The sequence below is a fragment of the Polistes canadensis genome, unplaced genomic scaffold (genome assembly GCF_001313835.1).
Source record: "Polistes canadensis isolate GaletaPanama2010 unplaced genomic scaffold, ASM131383v1 scaffold_38, whole genome shotgun sequence".
Classification (NCBI taxonomy): Eukaryota; Metazoa; Arthropoda; class Insecta; order Hymenoptera; family Vespidae; genus Polistes; species Polistes canadensis.
Window position 1 is genome coordinate 754193 of NW_014569585.1, and position 19283 is coordinate 773475.

Below are 19283 nucleotides of genomic sequence, written 5' to 3' on the forward strand. Positions count from 1 at the left end.
TTAAAAAAAAACTATATAATTAAAAATTGTTTATAATTAATAAATAAAACGTTATTACAAACAATGTTAAAGTATGTGACGTGATAAAAGACAGTTTGTTGAAATTTCAAATATTTCGCGGATTTGGTTCACATGGTAACATCCGGTTCGCCATTCCTTGATGAAGGAATGACAGTAGCAGTTTAAGGTTGAGAGAGAAATTCTGTTGGGTTTAAGAGTTCATAGAACAGAATAAAACAAAGATACATCGATCGAAATAAAACAAAGCATTAATAGATTGTGTTAGTGATTTAATAATTGGATATCATGTCGAACCGCGATGAGTTGCTTTCGCAATTTACAGATGTAACTGGTGTTGATTCAGAAAGAGCACAATTTTACCTTGAGTCATCCGCTTGGCAGTTAGAAGTGAGATTGCACATTTTTTTTTATATTTATAATCTTATATTATTTATAATTCATTATAATATGTCATATTATGTCGCAAATGTATCTACTATAATTTCATATAACCTTCAATTTTTTTACCTTCAGTATTATTTCAATTCATAGAATCAATTATGAAAAGAAGTAATTTTATAGATGTTTATTCTTTATTATTTTTAATTGACAATTATTATTAATTATATTAAGAAAATGATTCTATAAAGATACTTTTATTAATATTTAAATATATGTAATATGATTCTTTAGTTTACAGCAATAGTTAAATAAAGAATTGTGTAATATTGTTTAATATGATTACAGGTTGCACTTGCAAGCTTCTTTGAAACTGATGAACCTCCTTCATTGGTAAATGAATACGTCGCACTTGGATTACAAGACGATAATATAGGAGATAATTCTAAAAGTACAGCAAAACAAAAAAAAAATGACTCAATGGATCAAAATGCAGGAAATAAAAATAAATCAAAAGCAAAACCTAAATTTGGTACGATAAGCGATTTGCGAAATAAGGATAGTAGTTCGGAAGAAGAAGAAGGACAAGCCTTCTATGCTGGTGGATCTGAACACAGTGGTCAGCAGGTACTTGGTCCAGGAAAAAAGAATGATATCATAAGCGATATGTTTAAATCGTGTCAAGAACAATCTATTTCTATAGAACCTAGAACTAGTGGACAACAAAGACCAAATACGTTCAGTGGTACCGGTTATAAATTAGGACAAACTAGTTCAGATACAGAAGGTATACACAAATAATATTTTATCTCTTCCATTATTAATAAAATATTAATTAATGTATTTTCAGTTGTATCAGGAGCACAGTCCAATCAACAATCTAATGCTGGTCTTATTACTTTGAAATTATGGCGCGATGGTTTTACTATAAACGATCATGAAATTCGACCATACAGTGATCCAGGAAATAGAGAATTTTTAGCTGCTATAAAACGAGGAGAAATTCCTGCAGAAATTCGACAAGAAGTTCAAGACGCAGAATTACGATTAGACATGGAGGATCATCGTCACGAAGAATATGTTCCTCCCAAAACTAAGGTTAAAGCTTTTACTGGGAAAGGACATATGTTGGGAAGGTATCATACATTTCTTTTAATAATTAATGTAGCACTATTATTTAATAGTACAATAAAATCTATGTTACATTAAATGTTTACAGTCCATCTCCAGCTACTGTTGGTATGACAATTCCAACAGACCCAGCTGATCAAGCAGCTAACGAATCTCAAGCAAAAAAACAATTAAATTTAGACGCAACTAAACCAGTCACTACAATACAAATTCGACTTGCCGATGGGAGCAGTGTACGAGCGCAATTTAATTTATCTCATACCATAAGTGACCTCAGAAGATATATAACAACGTATCCTTTAATGTTACATATATATGACTGATAGAGCATTTTATATTTAATATTTAATATATATTTAAATTTTGCAGTTCTATTTAAAAAAAAAACATATTTTCTTTTACTATTCCATTTTTTCAGTATGAGACCTCAATATGCCATAAGAGACTTCAGTTTATTAACTATGTATCCAACTAAGGAATTAGCGGAGGATAAAACAATAGAAGAAACAGGTTTAAAAAATGCAACTATAATGCAACGACTAAAATAAGCTTTCTTATGATTCTAGTTAATCAAATTCAGAATATGTAATAATAACTAGATGGGAAAAAAAAATATATTAATGAAAAAATTCACCAAAATAATAAAAACAAACATTTCTTCATATATTAATTTATAAAAAATAGTGAAGTAAATTGATCTTGCTTCTAAAACATGATATCATTATAAAGTTATTATAAAGATATCATTATAATAAAATAATTTAATATACCATAGAAATTTCATGCCGTATTATACATAGTTTTATATAACAAAAAATTAACAAAGAAAAAGGAATTGTAAGAAGCATTCATTATAACATACGTATATACAGTGTCCAATTAAAATAAGAAATATAAATTTGCGTAAAATTTATCTTCTTATAAACATATATTTATAAACGTCAAACTTTATACAATTATGGTACATATTTATAACATGCTTTACACTTCAATTGGATCTACATTGTAACAAAATTTACGTTATAAGATATTTGTTCGATTATAAATTGTAATTGTTTAAATGAATACATACTTTTTATACCAGATGTTCATAATTCGTATAGCAATATCAAGATACCTAAAAATACTATTAAGAACATTTGTAACTAGAAAGATTATTTAATAATTAAATGTACATTTTTAATGACAAAAGAGTTGATACGAGTCTAATAAAAAAAAAATAAAAATAAAATTGATAAAGTAACAAAAACACATGCAGATAAAAAAATATTGTTTAAATTTTACTCAGTTGTTCATCTAATGGCTAATAAGTCTTGTAAAAATTGGCGAATTTCTTATATCCTTAGAAAATCTTGGGATGGAAGTATTAAAGACGTTAACTTTTTGAATCGTTTTAACGTCGTTACAAATTTTGTAATTATGTACAAGAATCAAATCTTTAGCCATTTTTTGAGTATAAACATTATTTTTGGATAATACTTCGTGCGGTTTTGATATGAAAATAGGATAATGACCCGTAACATCTGTATCAAATTGTAGTTTTCTATACATGATTAATGTAAAGTTTGCGGATGGATTATTATCTAATTCTTTTGTACAAAAAGTCAAAATATTTAATTTGTAACGATCTGCTAACAATTTGGATGCACTGTAATCTGCTAATAAATCTACAAGTGAACGATGGTAATTTAATGCTATATATTCTTGCCAGGATAAAATAGAAATATACATCATTTTATTGTACGTACGATGCAAACAATCAGCTTCTATAATATCTTTCATAATATTAGTATCGAGTCTACTGAAAGGAAAATTCCATGGTACTGTTGTGTATGTAAAATTTGATTGGGGAATATATATTGCAGATAATTCCTTAAAACGATTATTCAACGTATTAACGATACCAAAATCATACGCTATGAAATTATTAACGCCTATTAATTCGTGAAAACTTATAAAAGTGATCATATCAATTTCATGCATAGGTTTTAACAATGGTGGTATTATGCAGACTGTTATACTATTGCCATTTAAATATCGTGGTTGCGTCGCAACGGAGAAGATAGGAACATTGGTACTATCTTTATCAAATTCTGTTAAAAACGATACTCCAACGGGTAATTTGTTTTCCTTATATGCACAAATTAAATAATAACCATTGTATTCTGCTTTTTCTCCTTCATTTTCAAAATATGGAGTGCTATTGATTACAATATACTTATAATTACCGACAAATGGTTTTGTTTCGTGCTCAAAATATATAATACATTGTAAATTAGATACAGCACTTCTTTTACTAAAACTTATTGCATGAACTTTGTTATTTCCTAAATTGTATGCAGAATACACATATAAATCATCGTTCAACCTTTGCCACGACGAAGAAGGTTCATCTAATTTTATATTATGTTCTATAAACGATACATTATTGTTTATGCAATTTGTGCTAATAGCTTTTTGATTTGGATTACCAAAATAATTAAAAACTTCTAGAACGTATCTTAATCTATTATATTCGTGTCTATAGAACAATAGTGATACTAAACTTACAACGGCCACTACAACTAACGTAGCTTGATAATATTTTCTCATTTTACTATTTTGTTTATAATTAATGATCCTTTTTTTAATTAAAATTAGTCCCAAAATTAATTATTTATACTCGATTTTTATTGTTGCGAGGTTATATTTACTTGCGGACATTGTCTCTCATAGTAATTAGAGGTTATGTCCAAACAACACTCCAGCAAATGATTTTTTATTTGCTAAAATTATAATATAATAACATTTTTATTTAGCAAATTTATTTTAATCATCATACTTATGAAATTTGATTTTTATTTACCTTTAATTTTCTATTTTTGTTTCTATTTACAAATCTGTAATATTCACTGAATTTGATTTTGGTTGAGAACTAAAATTTGGTATAGCAAACATATTTAAATTTGAAGAAGATTGCTATAAATATTTTTTAATCTATTATTTATCACATTTTCTTTGTATTATATTTTTAATAAATTTTTTATAAACATTTTGTTTTTTATATGAATCTCTTTCATGATTAGTTGACAGTTAACCAATAGTAGCAGCACAATATTCTCAAATTTGAATATTAATCAATCTACATTGTATAATTTAATTTTCAACAAATACATTTATATATTATAAAAAGAATTTGTATACTTTGAAAGAAAATATTCGTAAGAAATAATTAAGGTAAAAAACATATAATGTTTATTAGCATAAATATTTTATATAATAATTTATTTTATTTACATAAATCATATCTATACAATTGCATATTGCTCATATAGCAATTCACGTACTTTATAATACTCCTCGGAAATACAACCTTCTAATATAACTTTTCCTGCTTCGTGCTGGAGAAAAATGATGTAATTATTAGCATAAATGTGTTTATAATTTTATATAAAAAAAATTAATTCTAAACACAAACCCTTCTGACAGCGATAGTATTGTTACAACACCATAAAACTCCTCCACTAAATTCTGATGGAATGTTACTCCTATTTAAAACTTGCTTAAAGTCAGATAGTTTAAGTTCATTTATAAATGTAGTTTGATGTCCAGGAACCTAGATATTATATTATAATATGTATTATAATGTATTTTGATATAGATTTACCTATATGTCTAATCGTAGTTATTTAATCTTATACCTCGTTTAGCAATAACGGTTCAAGCGTAAGTATTTTATCGCTATTTTCTCCTATTTGACCGTTTTCAGCTACAGCATCTCGACAAACTGGATCACGAGCTGCAATCATGGCATCTACCCACGCAACCTCTGAATCACCTTTCCCTTTTGAAAAATTTAATCCACTTACTAAAGCATCCGTTAAACGAACCTGATTGGAAAAGAAAAAATTATTTTAATATATCAATAAATGATTTTATTATAATTATTATCATATATTCAATTTTACTTGATATATATGAGTTTCAGTCGTAGCGTCTAACGTTTCTCCTCTTGCAGGTGTAAAAACGCGTGCACCGGCGCTTTGAGCTTGTTGCGCTAATATTTCCGTATCTTTTTTAGATCCCCTAACAAGAACGACCCGTCGTGGCCTTAATTGTGCTAAAATCTTTTGTAGAGATTCCCCATCCGATCTTCCTTCAAAATCGATGTATGTAACAGATGCATTGACTGTCATTGTACGCATAACTTGCATGCATTTTGTTGGAATATCGGTAGGTATTTCTGGGTGATGTATGGTTTCTTCTTGTTTTGTCTCTACATTTTCTTTATTATCTTCTACTTCTGGTATGGTCTCTGCTATCTTATAATCTTCTGGTCTGATATATAAGAAATAATTTATTATTGTAATAAAATTGTTTAAAAGAATTTTTAACATAAATTCGAACAGAAACATTTTACCTTATAATTTCACCGTATTCGTCTATCTTAATTTTTTCTTCAATAAATGGAAACATAGGATGTTGTTTTTTATTCTGTTTAAAAAAACCAGGCTTACTCTCTTGTTTTACCAACAAATCGTGTTTCCCTCTTCCACTCCCTACTTCTATTTCATCTTCAGACTCCGAGCTAACATCTGCAGTTTCCCTGAGATAAAAATTTCTCAAAGTTAAAAAAGAAAAGTTATTATTTCGTAATAAATATTAGAGATAATATATTCAATATTAAACGTACATTTGTTCTTGTTTCATTTGTTCTTGCCTTAATTTCTCTTTTTTTAAATATTCTTCTAATTCTATACCTTCCAATTTAATACGCTTTTTAACTTCTAAAGAAATATTTCTGTTTCCTCCCTTTTCTACTAAATCTCTAGCGAGTGTTCCAGGAGATGTTCTACTTGTTATTATAATGCTGTTCTGTGGATTAGTACACCACTGAAGAAAAAGTTCTCGCGAGAAACCGCATTCCATATCCGGAGTACTTGCAAGTACGACCTAAAATTCATTTTGTAATGAATATAATTTTAAGCTATTTATTATTTTTTTAAAAGAAAAATATTTGATTGTTTTGTACTTTTGGACTTGGAACTTGAGTTAACTCAGCCATACTATGACAAAGTTGTAAATGCTTAAATTGAAACGGATTATTTCTAGCCCCTTCGAAACTCCTCATCAGTTTGTCACTCATCCATTCAATTTGCGATTTAGCGAACTCGACTACATTGTAACTGACATTGTTCAAAAGTGCCAATGAATAAGCAAGTAGTCCAGATTCTTTATTGCGCCATAATTGATCTAACATGTGTGCCAGTTCTAACACTCGTCCAGCTGTATCCACACTAACAAGAACATTGCCGCCACCTCTTAAAGTTTGTAAAATATTTGCTTAGAACAAAAAATAAATTACTAAATAAATATCAATAACATTAAGAAGGAATCCATTATTGTATTAATAGCAACATACTCATTAATTTTTCATCTCTAGTTCTACGTCTTGCTTGTTGATACGTGGCATTAAATGCATCTGTTATGAGCAACGATGGTCTTTGTAATCTTTCCAATTCGCATCCATTTAAATGACGTTCTTTCTTATGATTGAAATCAACGGCATATATTATATCTTCTTCTCCTACTTTAACTATCTTCCATATCGTTCCACCGATCATGTGTCCTGCAGGTAAAGGCGTTAAAGTAACACCATAGCCTTTACCTTTCATTGATATGCTTTGATTATATTTCAATTGCACTATTTTATCAAATGCAGCGTCTACATCGTCCAAAGTAAATAAATCAAAGTCTTCCATGTTATGACGAGACTAAAAAAGAATTTAATATTGTATAAAATGAACCAATATTTAAATATATTTTAATAAAAAGATATTACCTGATACATGTCGTACATAAACATTTGTCCCATTTTGTAAACAGGTATAGTCGCATAAATAGGACAATTCAAACCGCATTTTCCAACTAAATATGGCAATGCGCCTAAATGCAATGGATCTGGATATGAAAGTAAAACTGCATCTATTTGATTAACATGTCTAAAGAATCAACGTAAACAAATTAAATGTTTTAGATAAGAAAAAAAGGTAATATTAATATTAATCTCAAATATAAATGAATTATTTACCTTTTTAATTCTTTTATAAAATCTTGATCAAAATTTTCATCCCATCCACAATCGAGTAAGATTCTTAATTCATCGACTTGCAATATGTAACAAGGCGGAGACTCATCCATTGCTCCGGATATAGCATGAAGTTTTATTATTGACGTCATTTTGATTCTCTGTTTAAATTATTTCTTGATTGAAATTTATTCTAAAATTTAATAATTTTCTCATCAAAACAAATTTTCAATTTGTAGGTTATTCCAATCCAAAACACTACGGAACATTTGCAACGCCCTCTGGTATGTAACCAATGAAATAAGTCATAAAAATCTAACATAATACAATAAAAGAAGAAATTGCAAACTTCAGTGAATGCTACAACTCCCGTTCAGCCAAACATTCAAACCTTCTAACAAAAAATTTGCTAGAAAATACTAATTTAGTACGTAGACTAAAATGATTCTTTCCTTCCGATTTAAAAACAAGATTTGGCTAATTAATAATTTTATTATCCTAATAGAGTGATGTATGATTACACTTATCATTGTAACGTCTCTTGTATTTATAATTCATGTTGTGTATCACGTTAGCATAAATTACCTATAATTCTCGCTGAAAATTGATTGTATTTTCTCTTATTAATAAAAAAAAAAATGTAAGTTATACTTCTCTATGATCTTAACTAAACATTCCTATGTTACATTTATACGTGAGAAAATTATTAAAAAGATATGTAAATAAATATAAATGTTTAATTTATATATATATATAGAAGTAGCAATAAAAAAAAAGCTATTATAACAGGACAAAGCTCTAATAAAAAGAGGAAGAAGAAGAAGAAGATATATATATAGGTTTAGAAATGTTTAAAAATAATAATTAATCATTAAAAATATATTTGAATTACAATTGACAAATGCTTTCTCTAAAATTTTTCATGTAAATCGCGGCCAGAATCTACGCAGAGATTATACATAAAACATAAGATTGTATTAACAAAGATTTTAATTGTTTATATGTTAAATATAATATTTGTTAATAAAAATATTTTTAGTTAAATAAAAATTTGAAGTTTGTAATTAGTTTTTATGCAATCATTCAGTGACCTTCTTAATTTGTTTTTCAAGATTTTCCCGCGCGTATTTTCAAGGTTAATTGGTCTACATTTGGTGCATTAGTTTAGTAAAATCTATATGTAGTTTATTTTACATGCGTAATGTATTGTTGTATGTGACGCTGCAGCAGGTACTTTTTTCAAAGCATTCATCAATGTTGCAATTAATAAGTGCGTGACAGTAATTATATTTCTTTTTATTGTCATCATCTGATCTGTAATTAAAGCATAAAAGGAATATAATTTGAAGTCAGTATAATCCAGTAAAGACGTATCGTAAGTTCATTGCTGAACAATCATTTCGATATTTAAACTTTAAACAATTTCTTACGGTTCATAGATCATTTTTTAATTTATAGGCAAAATGTATGAACCAGAAGGTTTAATAAGACCAGAGGTGCAACAATGGTTTGTCTTAGTTGATAGAGATGGAAGTGGTCAAATTTCAGCAACTGAATTAAAAGCGGCTTTAGCTAATGGAAAAGGTGGAACTTTTTCAGAATCAGCTTGTAGACTGATGATCAGTGAGTAAAAAATAATATATACTTAAAGTGTATTAAAATACTTGGTACAGTAATTGATAATCATTTTTTATATCATATTGCAGGTATGTTTGGTAAAAAACAAAGTGGTTTTTTAGATTTACAAGAATTTCAAGAGGTATTTAAATATATCAATTCTTGGATTGATTTTCTACGTAATATTGATCTCGACCAGTCTGGAAGTATACAGGAATATGAATTAAATGCGGTATTAGAAAAAATGGGTTATAAAGTTAGTCCTACATTTGCTCAATTTCTTATTAAGAAATGTGATCCCATTAACGGTCAAAGTATGAGTGTCGATCAATTTATTGTTTTTTGTATTCAACTAGAAAAGTTTACAGGTAAAAGAATTATTGTATCAGCTGTTGACAAAAATATACATTTTTATAAAATTATCAGTAAATATTGTAGTCATAAAATGATTATTTTAGTAATCGTTGTCTTACAGGTGCGTTCAAAAGTAGAGATACGGATAGAACAGGAACTATTTCCATTGGATTTGAAGATTTCTTGATGATAGCTTTTGATTGTAGCTTTAACTAAATATTTTATTAACTTTGATTAATGCTAATTATATTTAATTAATTTTAAGCATGGATCATTAATAATGATTATTAATAATTTACTCTTTCCATTATTTATCTTAGTTATTCTATATTATAATAATAAACTCTATATTATTAAATTATTAATATTACATTATTTTAATAAATCTAGACAAAAATGTAATACATACTAATGTTACATACTAATTTGTAAATTTAAATTTCGTGGGGAACATCTAGCTTCATATTGTTTTCTTAACCTAGTGCCACCTATAAGAGATATTTTTAATTAATATTACATTTTATTCTTGAGATCTACACACCATCTTGAGTGTTTTACATTTTGATTAAAATTAATAAAATTTACTGGTACAAGTGCATTATTTATAATTAGCTTTATTTATTAATATTTAATTAGAAGTTTTATCAAACGTGGTGTTTTGTTAATACGGTTTCTGATTGTCCTTCGAATTATACTTCTGTTAATATTCTAAGTAATGAAATTTTCACCAAAAACAATTTTTGTATATAATATTTAATTAGTGTATATTATATATGTAATAATTGAATCCTGTAACTTTTAGAATGAATTTTAAAAATAGTACCTCAAATGACAACATCAAATTAATCATAAAATGTAGATTGAGATATCACATGACAATTTAATCATTTATTTGCTAAACTTATGTAATTAATATATTTATTTAAGTATAATATAAGATTTTCTATTTAGGTATTCTGAAGATCCAATAAAGTATGAATCAGACTCACAAAATCATGTATCTATATGGACAAAACAAGCTCGGAAGAGAATACAGGAATACGCTAGACTCTGGAGGGCTCGACATATCTTAGACGCTATATCTTTTATTAATGAATTATTTGTGGATAGCTCAGAAATTGAAATATTGAGTCTCGTTAATGTCATTGCAAGAAGATTGAAATTTTTAGGTGTCCCAGACTCTTCGGAAAACAAACAAAATGGTAATCTATTTCTATTTTATAATAAAAATAAACAAATAATGAATAATAGAAGGAATAGAAAATGATTGGAAAAATTACAATAATTTTTTATAGATATTGGCTATAATGAGAACAAATTATTTCTATTGAATCAAAGACACGACGGTATTTACCATTGCTGTACATTTTGTTCGAGTGGTGGAAAAAAAGATATTGTCTGTGCCTGTGGAGGAAAAATTCCTGGTACAAATTAATCTATACATACAAATTAATCTATATGTAATTAACACGTTAAGTGCCATATGGGTCAATAGTAGTTAATAATATATTTTGTGATCAGGCATGTATTTGTACAGCTGACAAATTATCATGGCCTAAATGAAAAGTTTAATAAAAAAGGCTCGATACTTAACGTGTTAATATTGTGTTATGATAAATAATATATAAAAAGATGATTTAATAAAAGGTGGATATCATGGATGTGGACATGGACATGTTGGTCACCCTGGTTCTAATCATTGGTCTTGCTGTGGATCACTTTTACGAGATGGATGTTGTTTAATAACTCGAAGATATAAATACCAGTTTTTACTGTAATACTTACTGTATGTCCTGTCGATATTTGGTTGAAGATATTAGCTGCGAGTACTTCTGATAGATAATATTATTACATTAATTATTATTATCTATGTTTTATATGTAAGTGTATAAATACATATTATTTTCATTATAAATTTACATATATACATATATAATTGTTATTCATAACAATTTGCAAGTACTAAAAGCTAGGACATTGCATAACTGTACCTCAAATGACAGTCTTATAATTAACAATGATATTTTTTCATCCCATCGTTTAAATCACATGACAATTTATCAAATATATTTTAATTATTATATATAAAAATAAATATCATAAACACATTTGTTTATGATACAAGGAATGTATGTACAATTGTTATTTAACGTACCATTGATCAATGAAATGTTCTTGCTCATTAAATATATCATTGGAAAATACATCTTCGCTGTAACATATGAGTAAAGAATTTAAAAGTGTTTTTGCTCTTTCAAGCATTGTTGTTAAATACGCGGCGGCTCTTCTTCCAGCACCAATAGCATTTTCGCTAGCATGTCCTCTGTGTTCTATACTCCAGATACACTCTTTGCAACATATCTAGAAATATAATGTTTAGAGTATTCGATATTTCTAAAAAAATATAAATAAATATATTTCTTTTTTATATAGAATAAAATGATATATAAAACCTGTTGGCATGCATTGCAATAATATCGCAATGCATTTGAGGGATGTATTTGACAAAGTATAGTGCGACGTATTCTCGTTGCTTCCCAGAGAGGTTTTACTATATGTTTGCCTTGTTTTAATTCCATTCTTGTTTGTTCTTCGTGCTCGTTACCACAATCAGAACAAAAGTTGCGTAAACACGCGCAACATTGTACAATTGCCTATAGTTATCATCTCAAAATTAATTAACTTTATATATTAAATATATTTCATTAGCAGTATTATGTCAATTGGAAGCATGCTTACAACTACTTCATCTGGACAAGTATCACAGAGTATCCTATCAGCCAATTTACGACGCATAGCATCCACGACAAGCCTATGTTGTAATGGATAATGCGGAGGTGGAATTATAAAATAAGTGTTTGATAGACAAAAATTACACAAGGGACATCTTTCATAAATATTACACACCGGATTAATGTTATTATTCTTCTGCAACTTACTTGAGTCAACATTATTAGCTGCAAACCAAATTATAAAGTATAATTTCCATTAAGGATTATACAAATCATCATTCGCTTTGGTAGAATATATTTAATGAGATATTGCATGACTAATTTCTCTTACCTTTTTCGATTAAGTCAAAGACGCAAGGAGAACACATGGCATGCAAGCAAGGAAGAAGTCTAGGTTCTCGCATTTTTTTACCACATCTTGAACATAAGAAATCTTTATTTTCATGAATATTTGGAATTATTTGCATTTTATTTTCTTTATTACATTCACTGTTTAAATTTCCATTATCCGAAAACTTGTAGGAAAGCGAGCCTATTTTTTGTTCCATACTCCACCTCAATCCATTTCTTGAAATACAATCATTGTTAATTTTATAACACGAAGAGAGAGAGAAAGAGAAAGAGAGAGAGAGAAAGAGAGAGAGAGAGAGAGAGAGAGAGAGAGAGAGAAAGAGAGAGAGAGAGAGAGTCTAGATTTTTATTTATTTATAGCTATATTAAATAAGACAGATTACGTGTTTTTATTTATATATTTTGTATTGTTCATAAATTAACAATATGATCTAAATTTATTTATAAATTTATATCGTGTTACCTTGCATCAGCGCTTATGCGTTTTGGTTCTATCGTAATAATTGATTGATTATTCCTATATTTTTTCTTATCGGTAAAATAAGTGACGTTTTCATTATTATTATTTAATGTATTACTTTCGATTTCTTCTTCGATCGTTTTTCCATTACCAAAACAATTCTTTTCCAATTGATTTTTAACAGAACAGTTCACTAATTCCATGAATTCCATTGATTTATTATTTATTATTTTAGATAATAGAATTAATTCATCTTTTTTTGAATCACATTATTATTTTTAAAAATTAATTTAGAATAAATTCGATACGTTGCTTTACTGCAGTAGGAATGTCTTACAGACTACTCTTCTCAACTTCAGTAGAGAATGTATCTGGTTAAAAATAACATTTAAGGTTGTTCACGCTGGTTTAGACATTTTTCTGCCTGGGTGATGAACAGCCTGAAGTAGATTATAGTATTTCGTGAGCGAAATAGAAAATAGATATCTTCTATTTGTTTGGATTATATTTATATTTTATAAAATAAACATATAGGAAACATTGTCGTAGTTTTTTATTACATATTTTAACATCTACATATATACTATCAAAAAAAAAAGGAATGAATTGATAATGAAATTTAGCAGTAATGAATTACTGCTAATCTAAATTGATTTGTTTATTTTTTTAAATAAATTTGACATTTAATAAAATTTCTTTGCAACGCGCACTGTGAATAATAGATTTTATTCAATGTTCATATACGTGTAAAAATAAGATTGGCGATGTAAATATAGAGGAGTAAATAGTATACATACAAATCGTTTACAGATTAGAAGTAATTATATTATATATATTACTATATTAATTTAAATATAATTCTTCAAGGCCGTAATTGTGTAATTTATAGAAACTTTCAAAATTTTTTTAGCGTTCCTTTATAACATTGCTAATAATTACAGTTTATAAATAACTAGCAATTAAACTGCTAACGAATACGTAATCAAAAATTTCTTTTTAAAAAGCGTAAAGAATATAGAATAAGATCAAAATTGATTTCTTCAAAATAATACTAAACAATTCCAAAGGTCTCCCCTTCGAGATCTTTTTTTGACTTGATTTATGTAAGAGAAAACGACGTTTATCGCACCCTGTATAGTAATATTGCACTAATTTATAATGAAATCAATCATTTAAGTGCAATGAAGAGATATAATCGTAATACTTTTATATTTAAACATTATCTACTTTGTTCGGTCCTTTTTTTTTTTACAAGTTTTAGCTTTAAAGATGATGTTACTTTTTTTGTTTCATTATTTTAAGGTACTTAGTGTAAATTACAGCCCCATAACTGACTAGTACTGTATGTTTGGCCAAATGTACACACATGTGCGTTACTTATTTCAGTATGATTTTGTGAATGTAATAACACTGGAACATAAAATATACATAATATCAGGATACATTATTCTATGTATAAAAAAAGAATCATATTTGATTTTTAATGAATTACCTTAAATTTTCATTTCCGTTTTTACTTTCACAAACCATTACGAGCTTTACCATTTCTCATGTGACTATTACTTCTTGTCTTACAGTGTTCAAATAAGACGTCATAAGAATCAGCATCCGAATCTGACAATACCATTTTAGTATGTGGAACTGTGAAATCAATTTTAATTAGTTGTAACAATTGAACATTTTACACTGCATATTAATACACAAAGAGTATACCATCATCTTCTGGTTCCGGTTGAAGAAGAGAATAACGTGCTAGCTTTTTCTTTGGACGTAATATTCTTCTCTTACTAGTGCAGATTCTTTGACACATGCAGATAAGTCCCCAAACAAGTCCAACCCAACAAACAACCAAGGATAATAGGGCTATTAATACATATAAAATACTCCAATCTAAAATATACAATTGGAACATTGTTAATAAGTAAACAAATTAATTATATTGATTAATTCAAAATATTAACGTACCGCAATTTGATTCTCCATTACCGAAATATTTTTGGATTAAATTTTGCATCCAAAATGCTTCGCACATACATTGTCGTGTTTCCTGATCACACACCCCATGACCTTATTTAAATAAATATTTATTATCTTTCTAATTATGCTAATGTTATCATAGTTATATTATATCTATGAAAATTACCTGAGCAATTATTTTGACACAAAGCGGTATCAATATTTGCTACAGACAATTGTAACAAACCAGAATCTTGCTTGAGTTTCTGTTTCAATCTTTTTACTACCTCTGGACCAGACATCATTTCTTTGCCGCCTTTTTTTTCTACGTAAAATATTAATACTGCTTTTCCTGTACGCGGTTCGGCTCTTAAATTCCGTACGACGATGGTAGCTTCATCTCGCAGCAACATTTGCAGTTTTACAACAAGAGAATTTTTTTGTGATTCTGTTAATACATTAGCGCCTATATTTAATGTCAATTCTACCAAATGCAACAATTGAGGATCTGTAAATTAATTAATACGTTAATTAGGAACACCTATACATTTTGTTTCAATGCTATTTTAATTCAGAATATTGCTTGCCTGGTTTTACAATAACAGATACAGTATCTTCGTTACTTAATCCTTGTTCATCTGTTACTTTCAGTTTAAAAAGATATCTGCCAGGCACGATATCCGTTAACTATTATCATTAAAAGAATAATTATTTATATTAATTCGTAATGTTATTCTATTATAAAAAAAATAAATGATTACCATTAATATTGGTGATTTATCTGTTCCTTCAATTATAGTACCAACCGCGAGACTAGATGGTTCTCTTGTCCATAACCATTGCCCGATACGTAAATCATCAGAAGATTGAGAACCGTTAAGGATCAAGGCAACAATAGGAGCTATTATAATTTGATCACCACCAGCATTTGCTTTAGGTGCTGCATTTTTATCTTTTGAAAATAAACAATTTTAGATGAATATTATTTTAACATAAATAGTACAAGGAGTTAATGTTTAAATGAAAATAGAATACGTACTTTGTGTTACTTTAACAGCAACCGTATCAGAATCTTTATTTCCATTGTCATCAATAACTGTTAGCTTGAATAGATAATCTCCTTTAGTTAATTTAGTTACATTTGTAATAGATTCATTTACTGCAGAAAAATCAACTATGCTGGGACCACTATAGTTATAGGAATACGTTAGCAGTGACATAGAATATAAAATATATTAAATATGTAATATAAATAATTTTACCTCATTTGTTTCCAATGATAAAAAACTATTTTGATATCGTCTTTGCTCTTTCTACCATCTAATACTGTTCGTGTCTCTGGCAATGCAATGGTTATATTCTCTCCAGCATTAGCTATAGGGAAACAATCGTTAAAAAATTATTATTAAATGAAATAACACCTAATTATAATGTTAATTAACCTTTTGGTGGTTTATTTGTAGGAGGCTTCACAAAAACATGAACTTCGGCTGAAGAAGACTGGCCAGAATCGTCGGTTACTTTGAGAACAAAAGTATACATTCCTTCAACTAAGTTTGATAAATGTAAGTAAGGGGTTCTGGTAAATTGCATGTCTACAGCTTTGTTTTGATCAGAAGGACTTTTTGTCCATTCCCAGCTTGCTATTCCTCTATCGTCTGTACTTAAGTTTCCATTAAGTATCAATGTATTTTGAGGTAAATAAATTATAACATCTTGTCCTGCGTTAGCACTCGGCGGATAATCGATTACTTTTAAAACAGTTATATTAGCTTTAGTAGAATTTGTGACATGATCAGAGTCTTCAACTGTTAGTTTAAAAGTATAGTTTCCAGCTATAAGATTATCTAATTGTAAAGTAGGAGTATCAACTAAATTAGGCTGATATCCAATAGGACCTTGCTGCAGTTCCCAATGATAAGAAATTATGTGATCGTCGTCTTTACTCGTTGATCCATCCAATACAGCTCCTGTATTAGGCAATTTAACGACTTGCGAGGCAGGTGAAATTATAGCAATCGGTGCTTGGTTTATTCTCTTAGCTAGTATTTTTAAATTAAAAATGATAATTATTTTAATTTAAAAGATTTTGTAAGTTTTACAAAGTATCTAATAAAATATCTGATAGAATAACTTACGTGGTAAAACACTGACATTAGCGTAGGCTTCTCCATAAGCATTTGGGTTACTTACAGCTACTTTAAATCTATATAAGCCTTCCGACAAATTACTCAATTTAACAGTTATACGGTTTTGATCGATCATTGTTCCTGTATGACCTTCTGGTTGACTAAGTAAACTCCAAGCATAATTATAATGTTCATTGCCTTGTTCGGCAGGCATAGTGTATGCCGATAATGTTACTTCGTTTTCTGGCAAGCGTACTTCTTTAGAAACTGCAGATACTAATAATTCTTTTAAGGTAGGTTTCACGGATGTAGTTGTACCTTTTGAAATTTGAGCACTCATTTGAGGAGTAACACCAAGTTCCGCATTTTCTATTTCATTTATTACCACGCAAGTACCTGTAATTTGAAATATATCATTAGAAAATTCTTAATATATTGACAACCGGCGACCTAAGAGACATTTAAAGCCTGAGCGCCGGCAATGTATCGGCTACTTAAATCCCAAACGCCAGCCTTATTCGCTTGTTTCTGATCACTGAATAGATCAGAGATCCATGTTTTCACGGGGCCGGCGCTCAAGTGATAGACTTAGAAACCCGCGTTTCTGTAAATTAAATTAAATATGCATTTATATATAAAAAAAATTAAATGCTATGAATACCAGCAATATTTCTTTTGAATCCAAAATTGCATCGACAAACGCTGACATCATCTTTTTCTTCATGTCTGATACAAATTTCGTTAGGTGCACATTCAGATTGATATATGCAACTAATGGTATCTGTATCAAATACGATGCGGTTATCATCAATGTTTTCCATTAATAATGGTCTATAAAAATTATATAAAAATTTTAGTAACTCGTAAAAGAATATCTTCAAATACATAAAATATTTACCTAGTTTCATCATTAGCTTGACTCAACAGTTCGCTCCACATTTCATTAACTTTAACCGGTTTGACCAAAACCATGCTAGGTGGATTTTCATTAGGTAAATTAGGTCTATATAATGGCATACACATTTCGGAATTACTGCATTTCACGTGATAACACGTGTCATTATGCATAAGAGCAACATTACAATGTAACTCGCTACAGCACGTAGTGACGCAACGTTCAATATCTGTTACACCAGACCATGCAGTGAAAATGTTTAAAGATAAATTTCCACGAGGTAAATATTTGGTAAATGCATGGGGATATAAGCTCGAACACATTTGCCATTTTCCATCCCAGTCTGAATAATGTCCAATGCAAGCTCCAAATAAGAATAAGTAGAGTCCCAAGTAATAAATACAAAACATTTTAACTGTAATCAACGAAAGGAAAAATTTAATCAAAATTGATTTATCAGTTTTATACATTGTAATCAATTCTGGTGACTATAAAAATCAATATATTCTTATCGCTTACCTTATATTATATTTTTTCAGAAGAACGATAAATATTTCACTGTAAAATAAAGTTATAGTCTTAGATGTTTTAACGTACAATACATGTAACAGTTTATACATAAACTGCGTTCACTAATAGCCGACCAATCGTCCCTGCGACATTATTATAAAATAATTCGCAGCTGTGTACGGTGAATAAGGCTTATCATATATTAGTAGCATTTTATTATCACAACCAGCAGCTAATCAACTATAGGGGTAATTATCATACTTCCTGCTAAGTTAAAGGAAGAAAAAGTTTTTAATGACTGATAGAATACTGGTTTGATATTTAAATGGTTAATAACATCGATTCCATCATTTTTGATTAATTATTTGGATATTTGTTGACTTACATAGAAATCAAAAAGCTTGTTTCCAATAAACAATACTATTTTAATTTCGTTTATATTCTTTTATTAACACCTGCATCATTACTTACATATACTATTGTGCGCATGTGTTCAGGTAAAATGTAGGTGTCGACACTAGTCAATCAACAATCAAACTTTGATAATAAATCTGAAAATGTCCGAAGAAATAAAATTAAATTAAAAAATATATTAATCAATTTAAGATCAATATATTTTTATGTCATAAATCTATAACAAAAAAACCTAAATACTATAATATATACAATTAAGAGAAACTAA

General features: G+C 28.3%; 7 protein-coding genes across 10 annotated transcripts; 3 read left to right on the forward strand and 4 right to left on the reverse strand.

The window, feature by feature from the left end:
* Positions 1–119: 119 nt before the first annotated feature.
* Positions 120–2613, forward strand: LOC106784686 (NSFL1 cofactor p47). Its single transcript, XM_014744493.1, has 5 exons — positions 120–408; positions 748–1186; positions 1250–1535; positions 1619–1822; positions 1949–2613. The coding sequence occupies exons 1-5, from the start codon at positions 307–309 to the stop codon at positions 2076–2078; spliced, it is 1161 nt and encodes a 386-aa protein (XP_014599979.1). The 5' UTR covers positions 120–306; the 3' UTR covers positions 2079–2613.
* LOC106784685 lies at positions 2443–4614 on the reverse strand. Its single transcript, XM_014744492.1, has 2 exons — positions 4376–4614; positions 2443–4295 (listed from the first exon to the last, which is right to left on the reverse strand). The coding sequence occupies exon 2, from the start codon at positions 4120–4122 to the stop codon at positions 2827–2829; it is 1296 nt and encodes a 431-aa protein (XP_014599978.1). The 5' UTR covers positions 4123–4295; positions 4376–4614; the 3' UTR covers positions 2443–2826.
* Positions 4615–4777: 163 nt separating this feature from the next.
* On the reverse strand, positions 4778–7749 carry LOC106784693 (probable cleavage and polyadenylation specificity factor subunit 2). 2 transcript variants are annotated; one of them, XM_014744506.1, is made up of 10 exons: positions 7601–7749; positions 7352–7511; positions 6932–7283; positions 6542–6852; positions 6203–6462; positions 5930–6115; positions 5478–5847; positions 5211–5399; positions 4988–5125; positions 4778–4910 (listed from the first exon to the last, which is right to left on the reverse strand). In XM_014744506.1, the coding sequence occupies exons 1-10, from the start codon at positions 7747–7749 to the stop codon at positions 4818–4820; spliced, it is 2208 nt and encodes a 735-aa protein (XP_014599992.1). In that variant the 3' UTR covers positions 4778–4817. The 2 variants fall into 2 exon arrangements, with proteins under 2 accessions (XP_014599992.1, XP_014599993.1); XM_014744507.1 differs by having other exon boundaries at positions 7352–7470; positions 7601–7675.
* A 982-nt stretch (positions 7750–8731) lies between these two features.
* Positions 8732–9938, forward strand: LOC106784623 (peflin). Its single transcript, XM_014744373.1, has 4 exons — positions 8732–8972; positions 9056–9220; positions 9304–9582; positions 9690–9938. Exons 2-4 carry the CDS (start codon positions 9061–9063, stop codon positions 9782–9784), a joined length of 534 nt encoding a protein of 177 aa, XP_014599859.1. The 5' UTR covers positions 8732–8972; positions 9056–9060; the 3' UTR covers positions 9785–9938.
* A 466-nt stretch (positions 9939–10404) lies between these two features.
* On the forward strand, positions 10405–11531 carry LOC106784635. Its single transcript, XM_014744397.1, has 4 exons — positions 10405–10423; positions 10520–10770; positions 10864–10992; positions 11216–11531. Coding segments are annotated over exons 1-4 (513 nt in total). The 5' UTR covers positions 10405–10421; the 3' UTR covers positions 11347–11531.
* Positions 11532–11666: 135 nt separating this feature from the next.
* Positions 11667–14042, reverse strand: LOC106784632 (tripartite motif-containing protein 45-like). The gene is made up of 5 exons (XM_014744387.1): positions 13115–14042; positions 12632–12867; positions 12308–12525; positions 12022–12222; positions 11667–11929 (listed from the first exon to the last, which is right to left on the reverse strand). The coding sequence occupies exons 1-5, from the start codon at positions 13321–13323 to the stop codon at positions 11711–11713; spliced, it is 1083 nt and encodes a 360-aa protein (XP_014599873.1). The 5' UTR covers positions 13324–14042; the 3' UTR covers positions 11667–11710.
* A 296-nt stretch (positions 14043–14338) lies between these two features.
* Positions 14339–19086, reverse strand: LOC106784631 (dyslexia-associated protein KIAA0319). Of its 3 annotated transcripts, none has more exons than XM_014744383.1 (15): positions 18987–19086; positions 18611–18868; positions 18095–18506; positions 17858–18027; positions 17206–17592; positions 16510–17109; positions 16330–16441; positions 16107–16255; positions 15829–16019; positions 15655–15754; positions 15255–15575; positions 15077–15178; positions 14825–15001; positions 14604–14752; positions 14339–14521 (listed from the first exon to the last, which is right to left on the reverse strand). In XM_014744383.1, the coding sequence occupies exons 3-14, from the start codon at positions 18499–18501 to the stop codon at positions 14631–14633; spliced, it is 2838 nt and encodes a 945-aa protein (XP_014599869.1). In that variant the 5' UTR covers positions 18502–18506; positions 18611–18868; positions 18987–19086; the 3' UTR covers positions 14339–14521; positions 14604–14630. The 3 variants fall into 3 exon arrangements, with proteins under 3 accessions (XP_014599869.1, XP_014599870.1, XP_014599872.1); XM_014744384.1 differs by having other exon boundaries at positions 18611–18865; positions 18987–19072; XM_014744386.1 differs by having other exon boundaries at positions 18611–18649; positions 18987–19064.
* Positions 19087–19283: the final 197 nt, after the last annotated feature.